The sequence below is a fragment of the Passer montanus genome, unplaced genomic scaffold, assembly GCF_014805655.1.
Source record: "Passer montanus isolate IOZ18808 unplaced genomic scaffold, ASM1480565v1 scaffold112, whole genome shotgun sequence".
NCBI lineage: Eukaryota > Metazoa > Chordata > Aves > Passeriformes > Passeridae > Passer > Passer montanus.
Window position 1 is genome coordinate 416,394 of NW_024357836.1, and position 16,335 is coordinate 432,728.

The window sequence follows — 16,335 nt, forward strand, 5'->3', positions numbered from 1 at the left end:
TCCTGCCATGGGGGTAAAGATGTTGAAGGTCAGGGTTCAGATTCTGGGTTTATGGGCACCCTTTGCCTTACAGAGACTGAAATAGCAGCTTTTCATTCTGCCTGTCGTGGCTGAGAGCAGGTTGGCATTTGAATCTTAAAGGGTCACTGTTCTTGGCACAATTAAATCTGCTTTGAAGACAGATAACTCAGCCCAGCTTGACACGTTGGCCTGGACATTTGAAATGTGCTGCTCCCGTTCTGTTTCTGTTCCTTATTCCATAATTATGGTGTGTTAAACTGTGTGGGGCCTGCTTGGGCAGACCTTGTGCAGACACTGTGAAATTGAGTTTCTTACCTTCTCCCAGGAATGGCACTGAAGTGACATTTCCAGAGTCTTGTGGTTGAACCTCCCCCTGCCCATGGAGCCCAGGCTCCCAGAGAGTGGGGTGTGGGATTTGTGAACTAATCACTGCTTAATTGCTCTGTGTTGGTGCAAGAGAGTGTAAATGAGGTGTGGAACAAGGCAAAAACTCTGGGAGTGACAGCTGGGGTGGGAAAAGGTCTTGGAAGCTTTGGGGGAAGGGACAGGAGGATGGTCTGGTCCTCTGCCAAAGGTAGGGATGGCTTCAGGTGAGAAAAATTCCTCTTAAACAAGCAGAAAACAGCTGTGAGCAGGCTTTGCTGTGGATGAAGTTTTAGGTTTTTGGCCATTCTGGAAGCCAAAATGAGCTTGACTCCCTTTGAGGAAGCAGCAGGGAGGGGAGAACCTGGGACTGGGAGGTCCCTGAGGAGCACCTGGTGCTGGAAGCTGCTCATGAATTCCCTGTTACATCATCCTTGGTGGCCCCAAAGGTGTCCCTGCATCCCAGGATGGCCCGAATGCTCCTTTTTACTGACACACTTGTTTAATTCTTAATTCACAAGACATTTGCTTATTTATTCTCATTGTTCCTGATAATAATTCTAAACCATTAGAGGGGAAAATTGTATTCAGAAATGCTGTTTCACACTTTATTTGTTTGATGATTTAGAGCGATAGAAAATAGCACATTTACTGGCTTTTATAGTCTGATAATTATCCACATCCATCAAGCCCCATTCCAGGGGAATAAACAAAACACCAAGAAAATTACTCTATTAATGGTATCCTGTGATGGCAAATAGGACAGACCTCTCTTCTGTGTTTAGGATAGAGAGGGGACTGTCCAGTTAAACTCATGTTGGGAAGGAATTCCTCCCTGGCAGGGCGGGCAGGCCCTGGCACAGGGTGCCCAGAGCAGGTGTGGCTGCCCCTGGATCCCTGGCAGTGCCCAAGGCCAGGCTGGGCAGGGCTGGGAGCAGCCTGGGACAGTGGGAGGTGTCCCTGCCATGGCAGGGGTAGAAATGGATATTTAAGATCTCTTCCAAGCCAAACCATTTTGGGATTCCATGATTCCATATTAACAAAAGCAAGCCACCACTCCAGGAAGAAAATTTTCTAACTCATTTATAGCTTTGGGGCAAAACCTGTTGGACTTGTGATTCTGACTCAAGAACTCAGAAAATTGCATGGAAGTAGAGATCAGAAGTGCTGGAATTAGGTTTCAAGAAATAAGTTTGGAAGCTGAGAGAGTTTCCCACAGAACAGCAAGTTCTAGATGTGTACAAGTGGTACTTGATCCACTTCAGGGATTTTCTGTTGTTTTGGTGGAAAGTAGAAAAAGGTAATTTAAAAGGCTCACTATATTACTTTCAGGTTGTTGACTTGGGGGTAAGATGACATTTGAGTCTGAGAACTATAACTTTTTTTATCTCGAGCTGTTTTTTCTTTCCCCATTGTGTAAATCTCCTGCTCCCTGGCAGAGCAGCAGCACATTTTTCCTGCTGGAATCCCCAAACTGCTGAGTGGCAGAGTTTTGGGTGCAGCCTGGCCCTTTGTCTTGGTCACTCTGTGCAAGGCTGGAGGGAGGATTGCCTGCCCAGTGCCTTGGGGGTTTGATTTATCTCCCCCAGCTGCTGCTTTGGCTCTGTGGCCATCAGTGTCCCTTGTCCTGGGGCCAGGCTGGGCCAGAGGGGCACATCCAGCTCGGTGTTCCCAGCACTGGGGGCTCTTGGAGCCATGCCTGAAGAAAGGAAATCATTTGATGTTTTTTACCTGTGGAATGGAGGTTTTGCAGCTCAGCTGAGCTGAGCTGAGCTGAGCTGAGCTGTGGGGATGGTGCCCAGCTGAGCTGAGGGACACCAGGACTGCTGGGTCACCAGTGGCACCCAGAGCCAGCCCTTGCTGGGTGCTCATGGCTCAGTGACTGCACCCCTTGGACTGCAGCAATTTTTAATCTTTCCATTGCTGTTCTGCCTCGTAATCAATCATTTTGTGTGTAGATGGAGCTCAATCTGTGCCATACGTGCAGGAGCCTTCTGTTTCTCTTCCTGGTTTTAAATAGCAGCCCAAATTCTGTCTTTATTGCCTATCTTTATGTAAATCAGTCAGATTTGTGAGCATAACTTAAAGCAGAATTTGACCTACTTTTAATTCTCTTCTGCAGTTAATATTTTGAATTCCTAAGAATAAATGCAGAGGGATGTGTAGGCTCTGCTTCCTAAAGACTGGCCCAAAGAAAAAAGTTAATTTCTAAAATTGGAGTCAGCTATTACCATTCTGTGCTGGGGTATTTTGATTTGTATATTATTACATATAGTTCTTTTTTATAAGCTGGAAATTCCTCTTCTCTGGCTGGTTTCTATCCAAGCAAGTCTTTTTTCTTTGTCTCTCCATGGGCTGTTCTCTGAAGCCTCACTTGGCTTTTTGCAGGCTGCAGTTTCAGATAACACAATAACTGTGTTCCAATGTATTAAACTTTTAACATCCTCAAGATTCAATTAATCTTATCTTTACAACTCCCAATTACAGGCACTAATTAAGTGAAGGTTGCATTGTAGACTGGGGATATTACATTAATCATCAGCAGCCTTGTAGCCATAAATTAGTTCTTTCCCAATCCTTCAGCATTTTTCCCAGAAGGAATGGAATGTCTCATTTCCCTGTTTTAAGGGACATTAATCCCACAAAGGAGCTTTGGATCGGGATTAGTTTTATCACATTTATGTAAGTGATGAATGGTCTTTGTAAAATAAAAGCCACTAGCTTTGTCCCAGACAAATGAAATTGAATTGTTTGATAATTATGCAATTTAAGGCACTGTCAAACTTTGGTCAGGGAATGTTGGGAGTCCATTGCTGCATTTATTATTTTACAAGATTAGGTGCTACATAGTGTTTTACCTTAAATTTTTTCCAAGCCATCAGTTCAAATCAGCTTAGTGCCTAAAGCCTGGAGGCCCCTGGGTGGGATTTGTGTGCTGTCACCCCCTGCCAGGCCAGCCCAGGTGTGTTTGATTTCCTGGCACAGAAAATGCAGAATTTGTCTGGCTGAAACCCCCCAAATTCAGGTGCATTCTGAGCCCCCAGCCCGGGAGGGGCAGTGCTGGGCTCCTGTTGCTGAGTCCCCTCCTGCAATATCCTGATCCCAGCGTGGGATAATGAGAAGGATGGGTTTGACATCTTTACTGGAAATAGCAAAAATAATGCATTTTTTATTATTCACTTTGAAGAGAAGTTATAGCTGGCAATAAATGCCATTCCCACAGATGTAAATTCTCAGAATTCTCTGTCACAAGAAGCAGGGAGAGCTGTATTTAATTTGCTGCAGAATGTAACCAACGATTTACAAATTTCCATTGGCAATATTATTGTGTGTCATCATGTTAAACACGTTTAAATGTGTCCTGGTATTCAGTTCCCTTCTTATAACCTGAACACATAAATCTTTGTCACCTGGGCTTTGCTCCTGAGAATATTGTGAACCTCAAAGCACTAAGAGAACTAAGAGCTTTTGGGAAGAAAAAGCCATTTGAAACTTCCCTGGTGTTTGTACGTGCTGGGCACACCCAGCCCTGTGTCTGGGACCTGAGGGACACTTGATTGTTTTTCCAGAATTACATTCAATAATTTGCACTCCAAAAAAATTCCACTCAAATTCTTTTGCACTTTACTGACCCCAAATCTAAGAAAACTGTCTTTAGGAAGTGTAGAAGTTGTTCCCTACACCCTTTAATGATGTTTTCATCAGCAGACCCTGCATTTTCAGGGTCACCTCATAAAGAAAATTATTGAACACTTGAATTCCATTATTTCACATCAGACAATAAAATCCAGCGGGGCATCAGGATTGAGCTATGAGTGCTTGAGCTGTGCTGAAGAATATTTACTTTTTTGAATAAAATGAAAGCTGTTTGCACAGAAGAAGGTTTATTCTTTTCCAAAGCACACAGACCCTCCTTCACACCTTTTCAGCCCATCTGTTTCTTGCTTATTAATATTTAGCACAGTTTTATTTTGCAGCTATTTTCCCCACGGAGAACACACCTGCTGTTCCCTGCACTCAGTTATTTCTGGGGTTTCCAGTGCTGTATCATCACTTTGTCTTCTCCATTTCCCTTCTACCTGGTGAAATCTTGTGGTGCTGTTTGAGAAAATGCCAGGAAAACCCACACTTCATGTAACATGTCTGAGGACTGTTATTAAATGCTGATTTTCCCATGGATTGTGTGTTACTGATGCCTTTCAGACATACAGAATGTTGGTTTCATTGCCAGCCATTGTGTGCTGTGCTGAGGGTTGTTGCCCCTCTTGTTCCTAGCCTTTTCCCCTCACTGTTTTTCCACCAAAAATTGATATTTTGCTTTCTGTCTGTTCTGTTCCCTCCTGCCAGGTATGCCATTCCCCCGGAGCACGGCAAGAGGCTGGAACGCCTGGCAAAAGGTGAGCCCTGGCTCTGGGCTGGGCTCAGGAAGGACTGGCACCAACTGAGCCTGCTGGGCTGCTTGAGGAACCTGCTGGGCTGGGGAGCAGCTTCAGAGCCAGAGAACTTGTCAGGGAATTTCTCTTCCACCTCTTCCCTCCAAGCCCCAGGCTCCTGGCACGGCCTGACCTGAACTAAACTGAACTAAACCTGACCTGAACTAAGATTCCTTAAAAAAAAACTTGGATTTTGAGGCATTGAGGCCAAACCCTCCCAGCTCTGGGCAATGGGTTTAATCCACAAGGGTTTGGGTTGGAAAGGACCCTAAAAATCCTTTCACTGCACCCTGCCAGGGGAAGGGGCACCTTGCACTGGACCAGGAATGCTGCCAGGGATGGGGCAGCCACAGCCTGTTCCAGTGTCTCACCACCTCACAACTGACATTTTCTGGCTGATATTGAACCTAAATTTCCCCTCTTCCTGTTTGTAGCCATTGCTCCTTTACCCTATAAATACACTCTGTATTTGGTGGTTTTCTTTTTATTTTAACCTCACCCTCCTTTATTTTTCAGTGCCATAAAGTTCATATTAAAAAGAGAGAAAAAATGAAAGGGAGGGAAAAATAAAAGGAAGATGGAAGTGGGGGGAAGGGAGAGTTACTTTGAGCTGTGGCAAACTCCCACCACTCAAGCTTCAGGGAAGATGTCTGGCTGCAGAAGTGGATATCTTTTAATTTGTTGGTGTTGTTTCTATTTTTGTTCACTTGCAAATGTTCAAGGAGCTGCCCAGCTAAAAAAAACTGCTGGCCCAGAATAATTAGCTCCAAATCTCTGTGGTTTATCTCCAGTGAGGCAAGTGGGGTGGTTTAAATCTGGTGGTGGAGGTAGGAGCAGGCAGGAAATCTGGAAAGTTCTGCTCTGATGCAAAAGAAAAGAACTTCTAATGCTGATTTCCCAGAAAACAGGAAAATTCCTGTACTGCCTTTCCCTGCTCAGCACACTCCAGAGTGTTGAGGGGAGCAGCTGATTGTGTGGGGTAAATGCAGAATAAGTGGGGATGAGTGTCCTGGGGCTTGGTTCTCCTGGGCACTGAGCTCCATGATCCCTAAATACAAATATCACTGGAAATGGCTGCTCAAAAATGTTGCATTTCAAAGCTACAGCTCAGTAATTTGCCAGGCTTTAATAGATGAAAAAAGTAATTTTTATAAGAAGTCAATCAATCAGATGACTTGTGTTCTGCAGACTCTGAAATACCACTCCAAGTCTGACAGGAGCAATAATAAGTTTCTTGCTGTTTGTAACTAATTTTTACGGATGATCAATTTTGAGGCACAGAGATGGTTTGTGCTGTAAAACCAGGAGCAAATTATCAATGATCTGGTCTTTATTTTAGTTTCCTGTCTCTTGAAGCTGGGTGGGTGATGATTTAACTCTGCAAAGAGCCAAAATTGCTGCCTGGCCATTCCCCTGTCCTGTGCATCAGTGGGGAGAAGTTTACCATGGAGAAATGAGTGTGCAATTAATATGGAAAATGAATAGCTGAGCTGTAAATGGGCTCACTGGGAGAGCCATGGAGCCCATGGAGAGAATGTTAATGTGTTGCCATGTTATTGGTGCTAATCACTTAAAATGTGCTTCTTTATTAGTGGCTTTAATGAGAGCCACTTAAACTGTGCATTAAAAAGAGGAACTGCAGAGAGGGACGACAGGCTGGGTAGCAGACAGTCATAATTTGAATTGAAATGCTTTTAGTACAAAAATATAAGTAAACCTGGAATCCAGTAATCCTTTTGACTTTCTGAAACCCCTTCCATTATGTCTCATCAATTAGTTTTGGTTCCAGAGCTTGGGTTATTTGTTTTCCTGAGCTGTGATGGGTTTGAGTCCCTACAAACACACAATTTGTTATGGAATCAGCCACTTGGAGGGAAAGGCATGATCATGAGGAAAATTGGGTTCCATTGGCCGAGCTGCCTTTGAGGGGTTTGGGCAGTGTTTATCACCGTTTTAGTTTTCTTAATGATTTGTGGTTTGTTTTAATAACTCAGTGGCAGAATTTAACACTTAGGGGTGTTGAGGTGCTGACTGGGTCAGGTCCTGCTGCCTCTGCCACTTGTTGGTGCCCACTGTGAACGTGTCCCTCGTGCCACTGCCTGGGATGGACACCTTTCCTTTCCCTCAGTGTTACCATTTTTTTCCTTTAGGCAGTGGTGTGTAGGGCAGATTGATGTGGAGTCTAGCAGATTGTATTGTTCTCAAGGACAGTCCTGTAGTGATGCTCCTCCTCTGAATGTCTCCACAGGATTTTTCCCAGGAAGCTCTCAGGGATGTGATGCTTTCCTCCGTCACAAGATGACCCTCATTTCTCCCTCCATCCTGAAGAAGTATGGGATTCCCTTTGACAGGGTAGGTCCTGCAGGCTGTCCCTGCACAGCTCCTCTCTCCTGAGGAGCCAATCCACCAGAGCCACGGGGGAAATTGGCTTCATTTCCAAGGCATCGTTGTGCTGAGTTCAAACCTGGGGTTCAAACCAGCTCTGCTGCAAAAGGAGGGCTTGGGCTTTGCCTGGGGCACTGGAGAGGAGAAAAGCTGTCACTGAACAAGCTCTGGCAATTTGGGAACCTCTCAGGTAGAGAGGCATGAGCTGATAAGGATGTTCTGGCTCATCAAGGGGCAGCAAAACCCTGCTGGTGATTCAGAAACATTTTTTATTTTCTCATGGATCCAGTGTGACCCAGAGTGGAGCTGGCTGTGCTGGTTCCCTGTTGTGTAAGTGTTCATGCTGCTCTAAGCCTGGAAGGATCCCTGCAGCTCTTAAGCCCTGATTTGAAAAGAGGGGTCATGTTTATTTGGTATGATCGTTTTAATGTGCTTATTCTTAAAGTCTTGTGGCAAGAAGTAAATCTCCTCAGCCAGGGGTGGTTACAGGGATTTGTATCTGTGCAGAATCACTCAAACTGCTGCTGCTGCTGAGCTCCAGCACACAGAGCCAGAGCTGCCTGTGGATGTGGGAAGTGTCAGAGGCCTGCTCCAAAATGGTTTCATGGAATCATGGAGTGGGAAGGGACCTTCAATCCCCAACAGTCCCACCCCTGCCATGGGCAGGGACACCTTCCACTGTCCCAAACTCCAAACCCTGTCCTGAAGCAGTGGCTGTTGGAGGAGGATCACTGTTATTCACAAACAGGGGACAAGTGCCATTTTTCCTGAGGAGCAGAGATAGGATCCCTTCATCCAAATCCTTGGCAGATTTCAATGAAGTTGAAATAGGCAGCATTTATAAATCTCTATAATGCTGTTCTGGAAAAAAAAAGAAACAGATCAATACTAGGGCTTTTTAATAATTAAAAATGTGTATTTCTGTAATCTCCTATTGATTTCTCCATTTATTCCTCAAGAGCTTGCAGAAGTCAGTAAATTTGGGGCTTTCTTCATGAGTGGCAGTTTGTGCTGGCTTTCCTTCAATAGTTATTACTTTTCTGCATGGCCTATCCATCATCTGGAGTGTTTTCTAATTTATTGTGGGATAATGTTGACAGCAGTGCCATGGATGATGTGGGCTTGAAATGGAGACACCAGGATGTGCATTCACTGACAGAAACATCATCTCTTCATCTCTGGAGCCAGCACTGCTGGGGTTTGTGGAGGGGATGATGCAGGCTGCTCCAGGGGCTGGCTGCAGCTGGACTTCAGCACCTCCTGCTGAAATCCTGCACAAGCTTCTTGTGTATCACAAGCTTTTATTCCCTCTTTCTTCAATTATTCTTCTAGTGTTAATGACATCGGCAAGTTCAGAGGGAGGGAGGGAGAAGTGTTTGAACTTCTGTGTGTTTACATTTTGCATTTGGCCCCATCCCTGTGTTTGGAAGTGCAGTGCCCTGGAGTCTCTGTGGGCTCAGAGCTGCTGGGGTGTGGGCTGTGGCTGTGGGAAGGAATCCAAGCAGAATTCTTGGCCTGTGACAGCTGTGAGAGCTCTGTCAGCACTGCTGGAAGGACAGGGAAGGTCAAGCTTTGCCTCTTCCATACCCTGTGGAGGGGAGGAGCTGCTGCATGAGGGGCAGCTGGGCTGGGAGCTGCTCCTGTGGTTCAGGCCATGCTCTTAACAATTAAACTTCTTTTTTTCCCAATGGTTTTTCTGGTCAAGATATGAAAAGGGTTGTTTTTTTTTTAAGCATCAAGATTGATTTGCCTCTGGTTCTAGCTGTGATCTGTAGAGTTCAACCCTTATTAATAATGCCCATAATGCTTATTGTTACTTTAATTTCATTAAAGTCGAGTCACAGGGTGGTTTCTGGTGAAGGGGACATTAAAGCTCATCCTGTGCCACCCCTGCCATGCAGAGGGACTGTTAGGAGGGAAATCCAGAGCTCTTGGGGGTGGGAATGAAGGTTTGGAGCTGCCACGAGCCAAAGTGGTCACATCAGAGATTTATTGATCTTTTGGAATGTTGCAGCCTGAGACCCCTTTGTAACTGGAGCAGGTATAAATAGTTCAGTTATGTGACCCCTTCCCATCCACTGTTCTGAGTTTTTCCCTTAAGAGAAATCCTTGAGTATCCCTGCAGTTCACCAGGAATGTTCCAGCTCAGCCCAGAGCTGCCCATGGCTGCTCTGCCTCCAGTGGGAAGGGATTTCATCAGTGGGGTTTTTAATGAGTCTTTATTCTCAAGCTGCTGCATTAAGTGACCTGTGGGGTGTCTCCTCCTTTTTGCTGTGGTTTCAGATCACCCAGGAGGCCGGGGAGTTCATGATCACATTTCCCTATGGGTACCACGCTGGCTTCAATCACGGCTTCAACTGCGCCGAGTCCACCAACTTCGCCACCCTGCGCTGGATCGACTACGGCAAGATGGCAACACAGGTGGGCAGGGGCTGGGCAGCTCCTGGGGCACCCAGCAGTGCCCCTCGGCTGTCCTTGTGCCTGAGGAGAGCATGGAAGATGCCTGAGGAGAGCACGGAAAATGCCTCTGCTCTGGGAGGTGCTCTCTCACTGTCCCACGTCGCTGGTTTTGCCTCTCGATAATTTGTTTTCACAGAATTCACAGAGTTCACAGAGTTCACAGAGTTCACAGAGTTCACAGAATTCACAGAGTTCACAGAACTCACAGAATCACTGGGTTGGAAGAGACCCTAAAGGTCATTGAGTCCAACCCAGCCCCAACAGCCCAACTGAGCCCTGGCACCCAGTGCCACATGCAGGCTTTGTTAAACACCCCCAGGGATGGTGACTGCGCCACCTCCCCAGGAAAACCATTCCAATACTTTAGCATTCTTTCCATAAAACACTTTTTCCCAATATCCAACCTATATTTCCCTTCGTGTAGCTTGAGGCTGTGTCCTCTGGTTCTGTCAGTTCCTGGAGAAAGAGCCCAGCCCCAGCTGAGCACAGCCACCTTTCAGGAGCTGCAGAGTGCTCAGGTCACTCTGAGTCTGCTTTTCTCCAGGCTGAGCACCCCCAGCTCCATTTTATTCTGAGGGTGCAGGAATGGCTTTCTCAAGTGTTGCATTCAGGTTCTGAACAGGTTGTTTTGGTAATGGTAAGTTGGAATTAGTTTTCTGGTGCATCCAAACTGCATTTCACAGTGAATAAGGTGACTGATGTGACTGAGCACAACTCATTAGGTACACACTGGAGGGGAAGGAATAAGCTGGAAATACTTTTAAGCTTTAATAACACTATGGTAATAACACTGAAAATACCTGAATTCCTCTAATCTGTGCACTCAGTTAAGTTTGGAGAGTTCTGTTTGTCTGGTTATTTCTCGTTAGGGCAGATTCCTGGTGTACTTTGGTTTGTGGCAGCACTCCTGGTTTGAAGTCTGCAGAATAACTGACCAGCAAAGCTCATTCAGTAGAATCTGGGAAGTTTTGCCTTGGGCAGGGACACCTTCCACCATCCCAGGTTGCTCCAAGCCCTGTCCAGCCTGGCCTTGGACACTTCCAGGGATGGGTCAGACATTTGGATTTGTTCTGGAGTTAAAGGGATGGTAAGAAAAACCTTAAACTGCAAGAGACCTCAAATCAGTGTCAGGTGTCTGAAGCTCAAAAATAGCCAAGCAGTCTTGGTTTAAAAATGTAAAAAGTGGTGTTTGTCTGCTGTGACCTTGTAAAGCAGGTGTATGTGTAGTGAGTGGTCATGGTATTACACCCCAGAAAATGGGGTTTATCATGGAAATTCAGACAGCCCTTAACTACAACAGAGCCAGCAGGCACCACTCGAATATTAAAAGCAATTTTGGGTTCAGCCATGTGTTCACAAACAAGTGACATTTGGGAAGTGCAGTTTTAGATGGAGCCTCCATGCTTACATTGTTAGGCAGCGTAGCGTGAAATTACTGAACAAGCAGCAGCAGAGCAGGAGCAGATCTGGGGACACAAAGTGGAAGTGTGGAAGGAGATGCCCAATTTATTCCCATTGCACTCCGTGGCACTTGTCTGTTCTGAGCCTCCTGGTTAATTCTGCTCCAAACCAGGTGTTAATTAACCTGGGGTGCCTGGCTGGGGTCCCAGCTGAGGGGGGAGTTTGTTACACTCTGAGGGCAAAGCTTTGTTTAAATCTCATTTTGAGGTTAAGCAGGGACCTAAGGAGTGATCAGGGTGTGCACTGGGAGCTGCCTGCACCTCTGTGGGGAGAGAATTCCTGGAGAGACATCAGGAGGAAATTCCTGCCTGGCGGGGTGGGCAGCCCTGGCACAGGGTGCCCAGAGCAGCTGGGGCTGCCCCTGGATCCCTGGCAGTGCCCAGAGCCAGGCTGGGCATTCCAGGCAGTGGAAGGAGTCCCTGCCATGGCAGGGGTGGGGTGGGATGAGATTTAAGGTCCCTCCCAACCCACACCACTCCTGAGTATGTGATTTTTAGTTAACTGCAACAGCTTTCCTGTATTTCAAAACTGGCTTCATTGATTTATGTGCTCCCAGGCACAATTAGATTATCCTTGCTCACATGCAGGCAGGTTTGGGGTTTTTTTTTCTTACCATATACTCATTTATAGAAGTTCTTGGGAAGTCTGAACTGGACAAAGCTCTGCAGGCCCTGCTGCTCCTGCAGTGACCCAGCTGCCTGGGGGTGATTCCCTCCTTTCCTTGGGCTGCCAGCACAGCTCTCTTGTCCTGCCTGCCCTCAGGAGAATGGGGACAAGGCCAGGTTCATAATTAGCCAGTTGTAATGCTCTCCTGGACATTTTCCTGGGGAGGAGATGTGGGTTCTGCTGGGAGCTGTGTGTCAGTGCTGCAGTGCAGGAGAGGAAGGTAATGGTTCACCTCGGAGAGCAGAGCTGTGCTAATTGCCTGCCAGATGGGTGCAATGTTCTGCATCCCACAGAGAACCTGCCTGGCTTGTAAAAAACACAGAATAACCAGCCTGGGGTGTAAAGATCAGCTGCTGAGACACTGGTCCTGCTCTAATTGTAGAACAAGTGTCAGGATTAGCAAAAAAAAAAAAAAAAAATAGCAATGGCTGCAGTGTAGTGTGGGAAACTATCAGTGGGTAAATCCACTTGTATATGTAAATGAGTAACCAGAATGGGCAGATCCTCAGAAATTCCAGTGGAAATTGGTTTGGTGAATACCAAGTGAATAATCTGAGCTGTCCTGCTTGGTTCAAAGCTTTTTGGGAACGTGGAGTCTTTCTCTCCTTGGGTTTTTAGCTAAGAACAGGTGCTTTTGCCCCTTGGGTCTGATTTGCTCATCCTCCTGCTAATTGCTCCTCCAGCCCCAGTGCTGGGTGTGGTCTGTGTCAGACAAATTCCACAAATTGTGTTTTGTGATGTGCAGAAATCTTCAGGGCTGCTTCTCTGTGCTCTGAGCCAGGGTCAGGTCCAGAGGAAGGGTCTGGATCCTTCCCAGCCTTGAGGGTGCTCCAGAGGGAGGTGGGTGTCCCCATCCAGCTGGACAGTGGCCCAGAAGAAAGAACAGCTTTTAGCTGCTCTGCCATGTGTTGCTGATGTCCACATCGCCCTGTGGCCTGGAGGAGCCAGGGTGAGCTGAGGCCAGCCCCAGCTTCCCTCTTGCAGCTGATCCTGGGGTGAAGCTGAGCAGATCTTGTTCAGGATGGCAGAGAGCTGCAGCTGATCCTGGGGCTGCCAGGGATGATGCATGTGCCCTCCCCAGCCCTGCCAGGGGTTCTTGCAGCATCCCAGAGCTTTGGGAAAGCTCCTTGGGAGCTGCAGTCCTGTTGGGTGTCACTGGCACAGTGCTCAGCAAAAGGAGACCCAGAGCAAGGAGCTCAGAGGGGTTTGCACAGCCTTGGAGATCCTGGCACAATGTTTCAGAGTCAGCTGTAATCCAAATATTTGCTTTGGACTTCAGCATTCCTGATTCAGCTGAGGAGGGATGGGTTTATTTGTGTATGCTACAGTTAATGTTTGCCTGCATAGGCAGAGCTTAGGAATTAGGGAGAAATATTTCCCTTTGTTCCCTGTAGCTGGAGTTCCTCAGTCATTTGTCTTCCATTTGTCAAATTTTTTTTTCTGTTTGGTTGTTGAAAAAAACTGCTGAGTGAAAGGCAGGAAATTATAATTTTCATTCCTTACCATCTTTTTTTATTAAATTTCTTTTTATTTTGCACCATGAGCCTGCAGTTCCTGCCTGCACTCCTTGTGCAGGTTTTTTGTTTCTGGAAACCCTTGGATGCCAGCACCAGAGGATTTTAGCAGCTTTGGGGTCTTTAAAAGGGTTCTTTGCCCAAAGAACCCTTTTAAACCAGGGGCTTCAGGAAATGCCCTCCCTGTAGCTGAGGTGGCCTGTGAGCCTGCTGCTATTCAGAGACCCTTTCAGAGTGCAGAGATTTAGCAGAAATTCAAATCCCAGCTCAGCTTTTCTATTTCTTTGGCAAACTGGACTGAACATAAGTGGATGGGAGTGGAACAATTTCTGCACTTTCTCTTCAGTTAAGTGCAGCCACTCCTGGAGAAGGTCTGGGTTCCTGCTGGCTGCCACTTTCCTACCTTCCTTTATCTCCTGTTTACTCCACAAACACTGCTGGAATTCTCTCTCTCAGCATAAAACGGGGTCAGGCTGCCCCTCCTGCCCAAGTCCTGCATTTTGGGCTGTGAAATCAAACAGCTTTCCCCTCATCCAGGCAGTGCTGCCATCACAGCCTCCCTGCAGAGCAGCCCTGCCTGCTGCTCTCCTCTGGGGAGGGGCACAAGGAAAATTCTTCCTTTGGTTTTCCTCTCTGCCAAGAGAAGGAACCTTTTGGATGCCAGCCTGGGATCCTCTCCATGGCTTCCTGCTTCCAAACCTTCTGCTCACTCTTTGTTCTGTACTGTATATATAATATAGATGTAATTTCCATTTTACACTTGGAATATCTGTGATTTAATGTTGTCTAGCATATAATTTTCCAGCTATAATTGAAGCTTTCTTCTTACTATTCACATTTTAGTAGATTTTTTTCCCCCTTCAATATGTCTGTATTTCCCAAGAAAATAAAACTTGTGAGGTTTTTGCAGAAACCTGTTTGGTAATACTGCAAAATTGGTCCCCAAAATAAGGCAAATCAGAGCTGTATTTTTGCATTACTTTGTGTCTATGCCTCAACTGACTCTAATTAGACCTTTTTAAGCTTAGAACACATAAAAAAATCTATTATGAAATAGCATTTCCATAGTTTATTTTTGTCAGACATTCAAAATTGCTCTTTTACTCTAATTAGACCTTTTAAGCTTAGAATACATTAAAGAAATCTATTATGGAATAACATTTCCATGGTTTATTTTCGTCAGACAGATTCAAAATTGCTCTTGTACAAATTCTTCCACCTTTCTTCATACTTATTTTCTTGTAATATTTGTAAACACCCCTAATGCTCTTGATTCTGTGCAAGAAAAAGGAACTTTTGCAGCTTTTTTTTGTGCTGAGGCGGAAAGGGAATGGTTATTTTTTGGAAATCTCTGGAAGCTTTGTTTTATCAGCTCTTTTCCGAGCTCCTCTCCTGAAGTTTTGGCTGGGAGGTTCTGGGCACGATTTTTGTTAATGAAAAACAATCAAGAAGGGGTTCTGTGAGCAGAATGAACCCCTGGATTTGCCGGGGTTTGCAGCTTCCAGTGCTGGGGGTGCTGCTGGCTGGGGTGGCTGAATGTCCCTTGGGAGGGGGGGATCAGTGCCACCAGGTCCTTTTGCTGCTGGCCTGGGTTATTTATTCATTTTTGTGTTTTTTACCCCAGCCGAGGCTGTGCTGCAGGGAGGGGGCTCTGCCAGGGGTGCCCAGGGAGCTTTGGGGCAGGGCCAGGGGGACTCCATGGGAATCTTCCCTAATTGTTTTGTTTGTGAAGCTCTGCGAAGGGTTTCCAGGGGGTTTGCTAATGAGCTGCTTTGTTGTTGATACCGGTAATTACTCTGCAAACGGGGGGTCAAGGCTCATCTTCCTCCCCACCAGCTTCCAACCAGCAGCCATTAAACACACAAACTGTGCAGTTGGGGCTTCTCCTCCTCATTTTCTCACAGAATTGCTGCCATTCATCTTTCAGGAGCCTGCTTGGACTGGCTGAGTGCAAGGAGAAGGAACCTGGAGCCCCAAACTGGTTTTTTTCTGTGCTATAGCACACCTGTGATATGGGAACAAACTGGATTGCTGCTGGCTGAAGCCCTGATGGTACTGGGGGTTTGTTTTTCCCCAAAGCTGAAACTCTGCTTTGTGCTGGGAGTGCCCAGGGAGGAGCTGAGCTCTTTTCTGTGCTCCTGAACAGCCAGAGTTCCTCTGCTGCCGTGTCCCAGAACCACCCCTCCTTCCCAGGAACTTGCTTTTGGCTTCATTTTTATGAAAAAAAGCAGGTAGAAAGGCTTTAAGCAAAGATTTTGGTGTGGCATTTAAAAGCTGAAAGAGCTTCAATTACGAGCATGTTGGGTTTTGTGATGGATGAATTTCCAAAGTGGGAGGCTCAGCTGAGTCTTACCAACTGCTTTCATCTGAATATGAAGGGTTTTGTCCATGAAAACCAGCAGTGCCTCTTTAAATATGTAATTTTGGTGACTATTTCTGCATAAGGAAAAGCTTTATTTTCCATTAGCCTTTCCTGTGTGGTGGAACTGCTGAGGTTCAGTTCAGTGTTAATATTTGGGAATTGAGGGAAATATCCTCACTAAACTGTTGCTGAAGGTTGAAGTTGAATGAGTCTGCACTTTTCCATAAATCATTTGATTTTATGACTTCAAGGAGACAGTCGTTTTATTTGACTGTGATTTTATAGAGACTTATTTGTGTTTTTATGTTAAAAAATATTGCAAATAAGATAATGGTTGTACATTCCATAGCCACAAATTCCCCCCTATCAGTCTTGGAGTTGGAATTGATAGGACAGGGCTCCTGGTGTGGTCACATATTTTACCACAGGCTCCAAATTAGAGTTGCAGATAATAAAATAATGAGGAAAGGAAGAATGTTGGGGTTTTAGGCTGGAAAAAGGTTTAATTGTGCATTTCCTTACAGTATTTTTCCATGTGCTTATAGTTAATAAAGCCATTAACTTATGGAAAAGGAGAGGTGAGGCTGGGAAAAGCCTTCAGAAGGTGGAATAAGTGAAGTTCTGCAGATTTGGTGAATGTGGAAACTCCTCTCCTGTTGCTCTTTTGGGT

At 45.9% G+C, this 16,335-nt stretch overlaps 1 protein-coding gene across 3 annotated transcripts in view; it reads left to right on the forward strand.

The window, feature by feature from the left end:
- Positions 1-16,335, forward strand: part of KDM4B (lysine demethylase 4B) — a 61,603-nt gene that overhangs the window by 14,442 nt on the left and 30,826 nt on the right. For all 3 annotated transcript variants that reach the window (XM_039733522.1, XM_039733531.1, XM_039733540.1), the window contains exons 5-7: positions 4,732-4,781; positions 7,066-7,169; positions 9,486-9,623. In XM_039733522.1, coding sequence (XP_039589456.1) covers positions 4,732-4,781; positions 7,066-7,169; positions 9,486-9,623 — 292 coding nt within the window. The remainder of the gene's footprint in view (positions 1-4,731; positions 4,782-7,065; positions 7,170-9,485; positions 9,624-16,335) is intronic.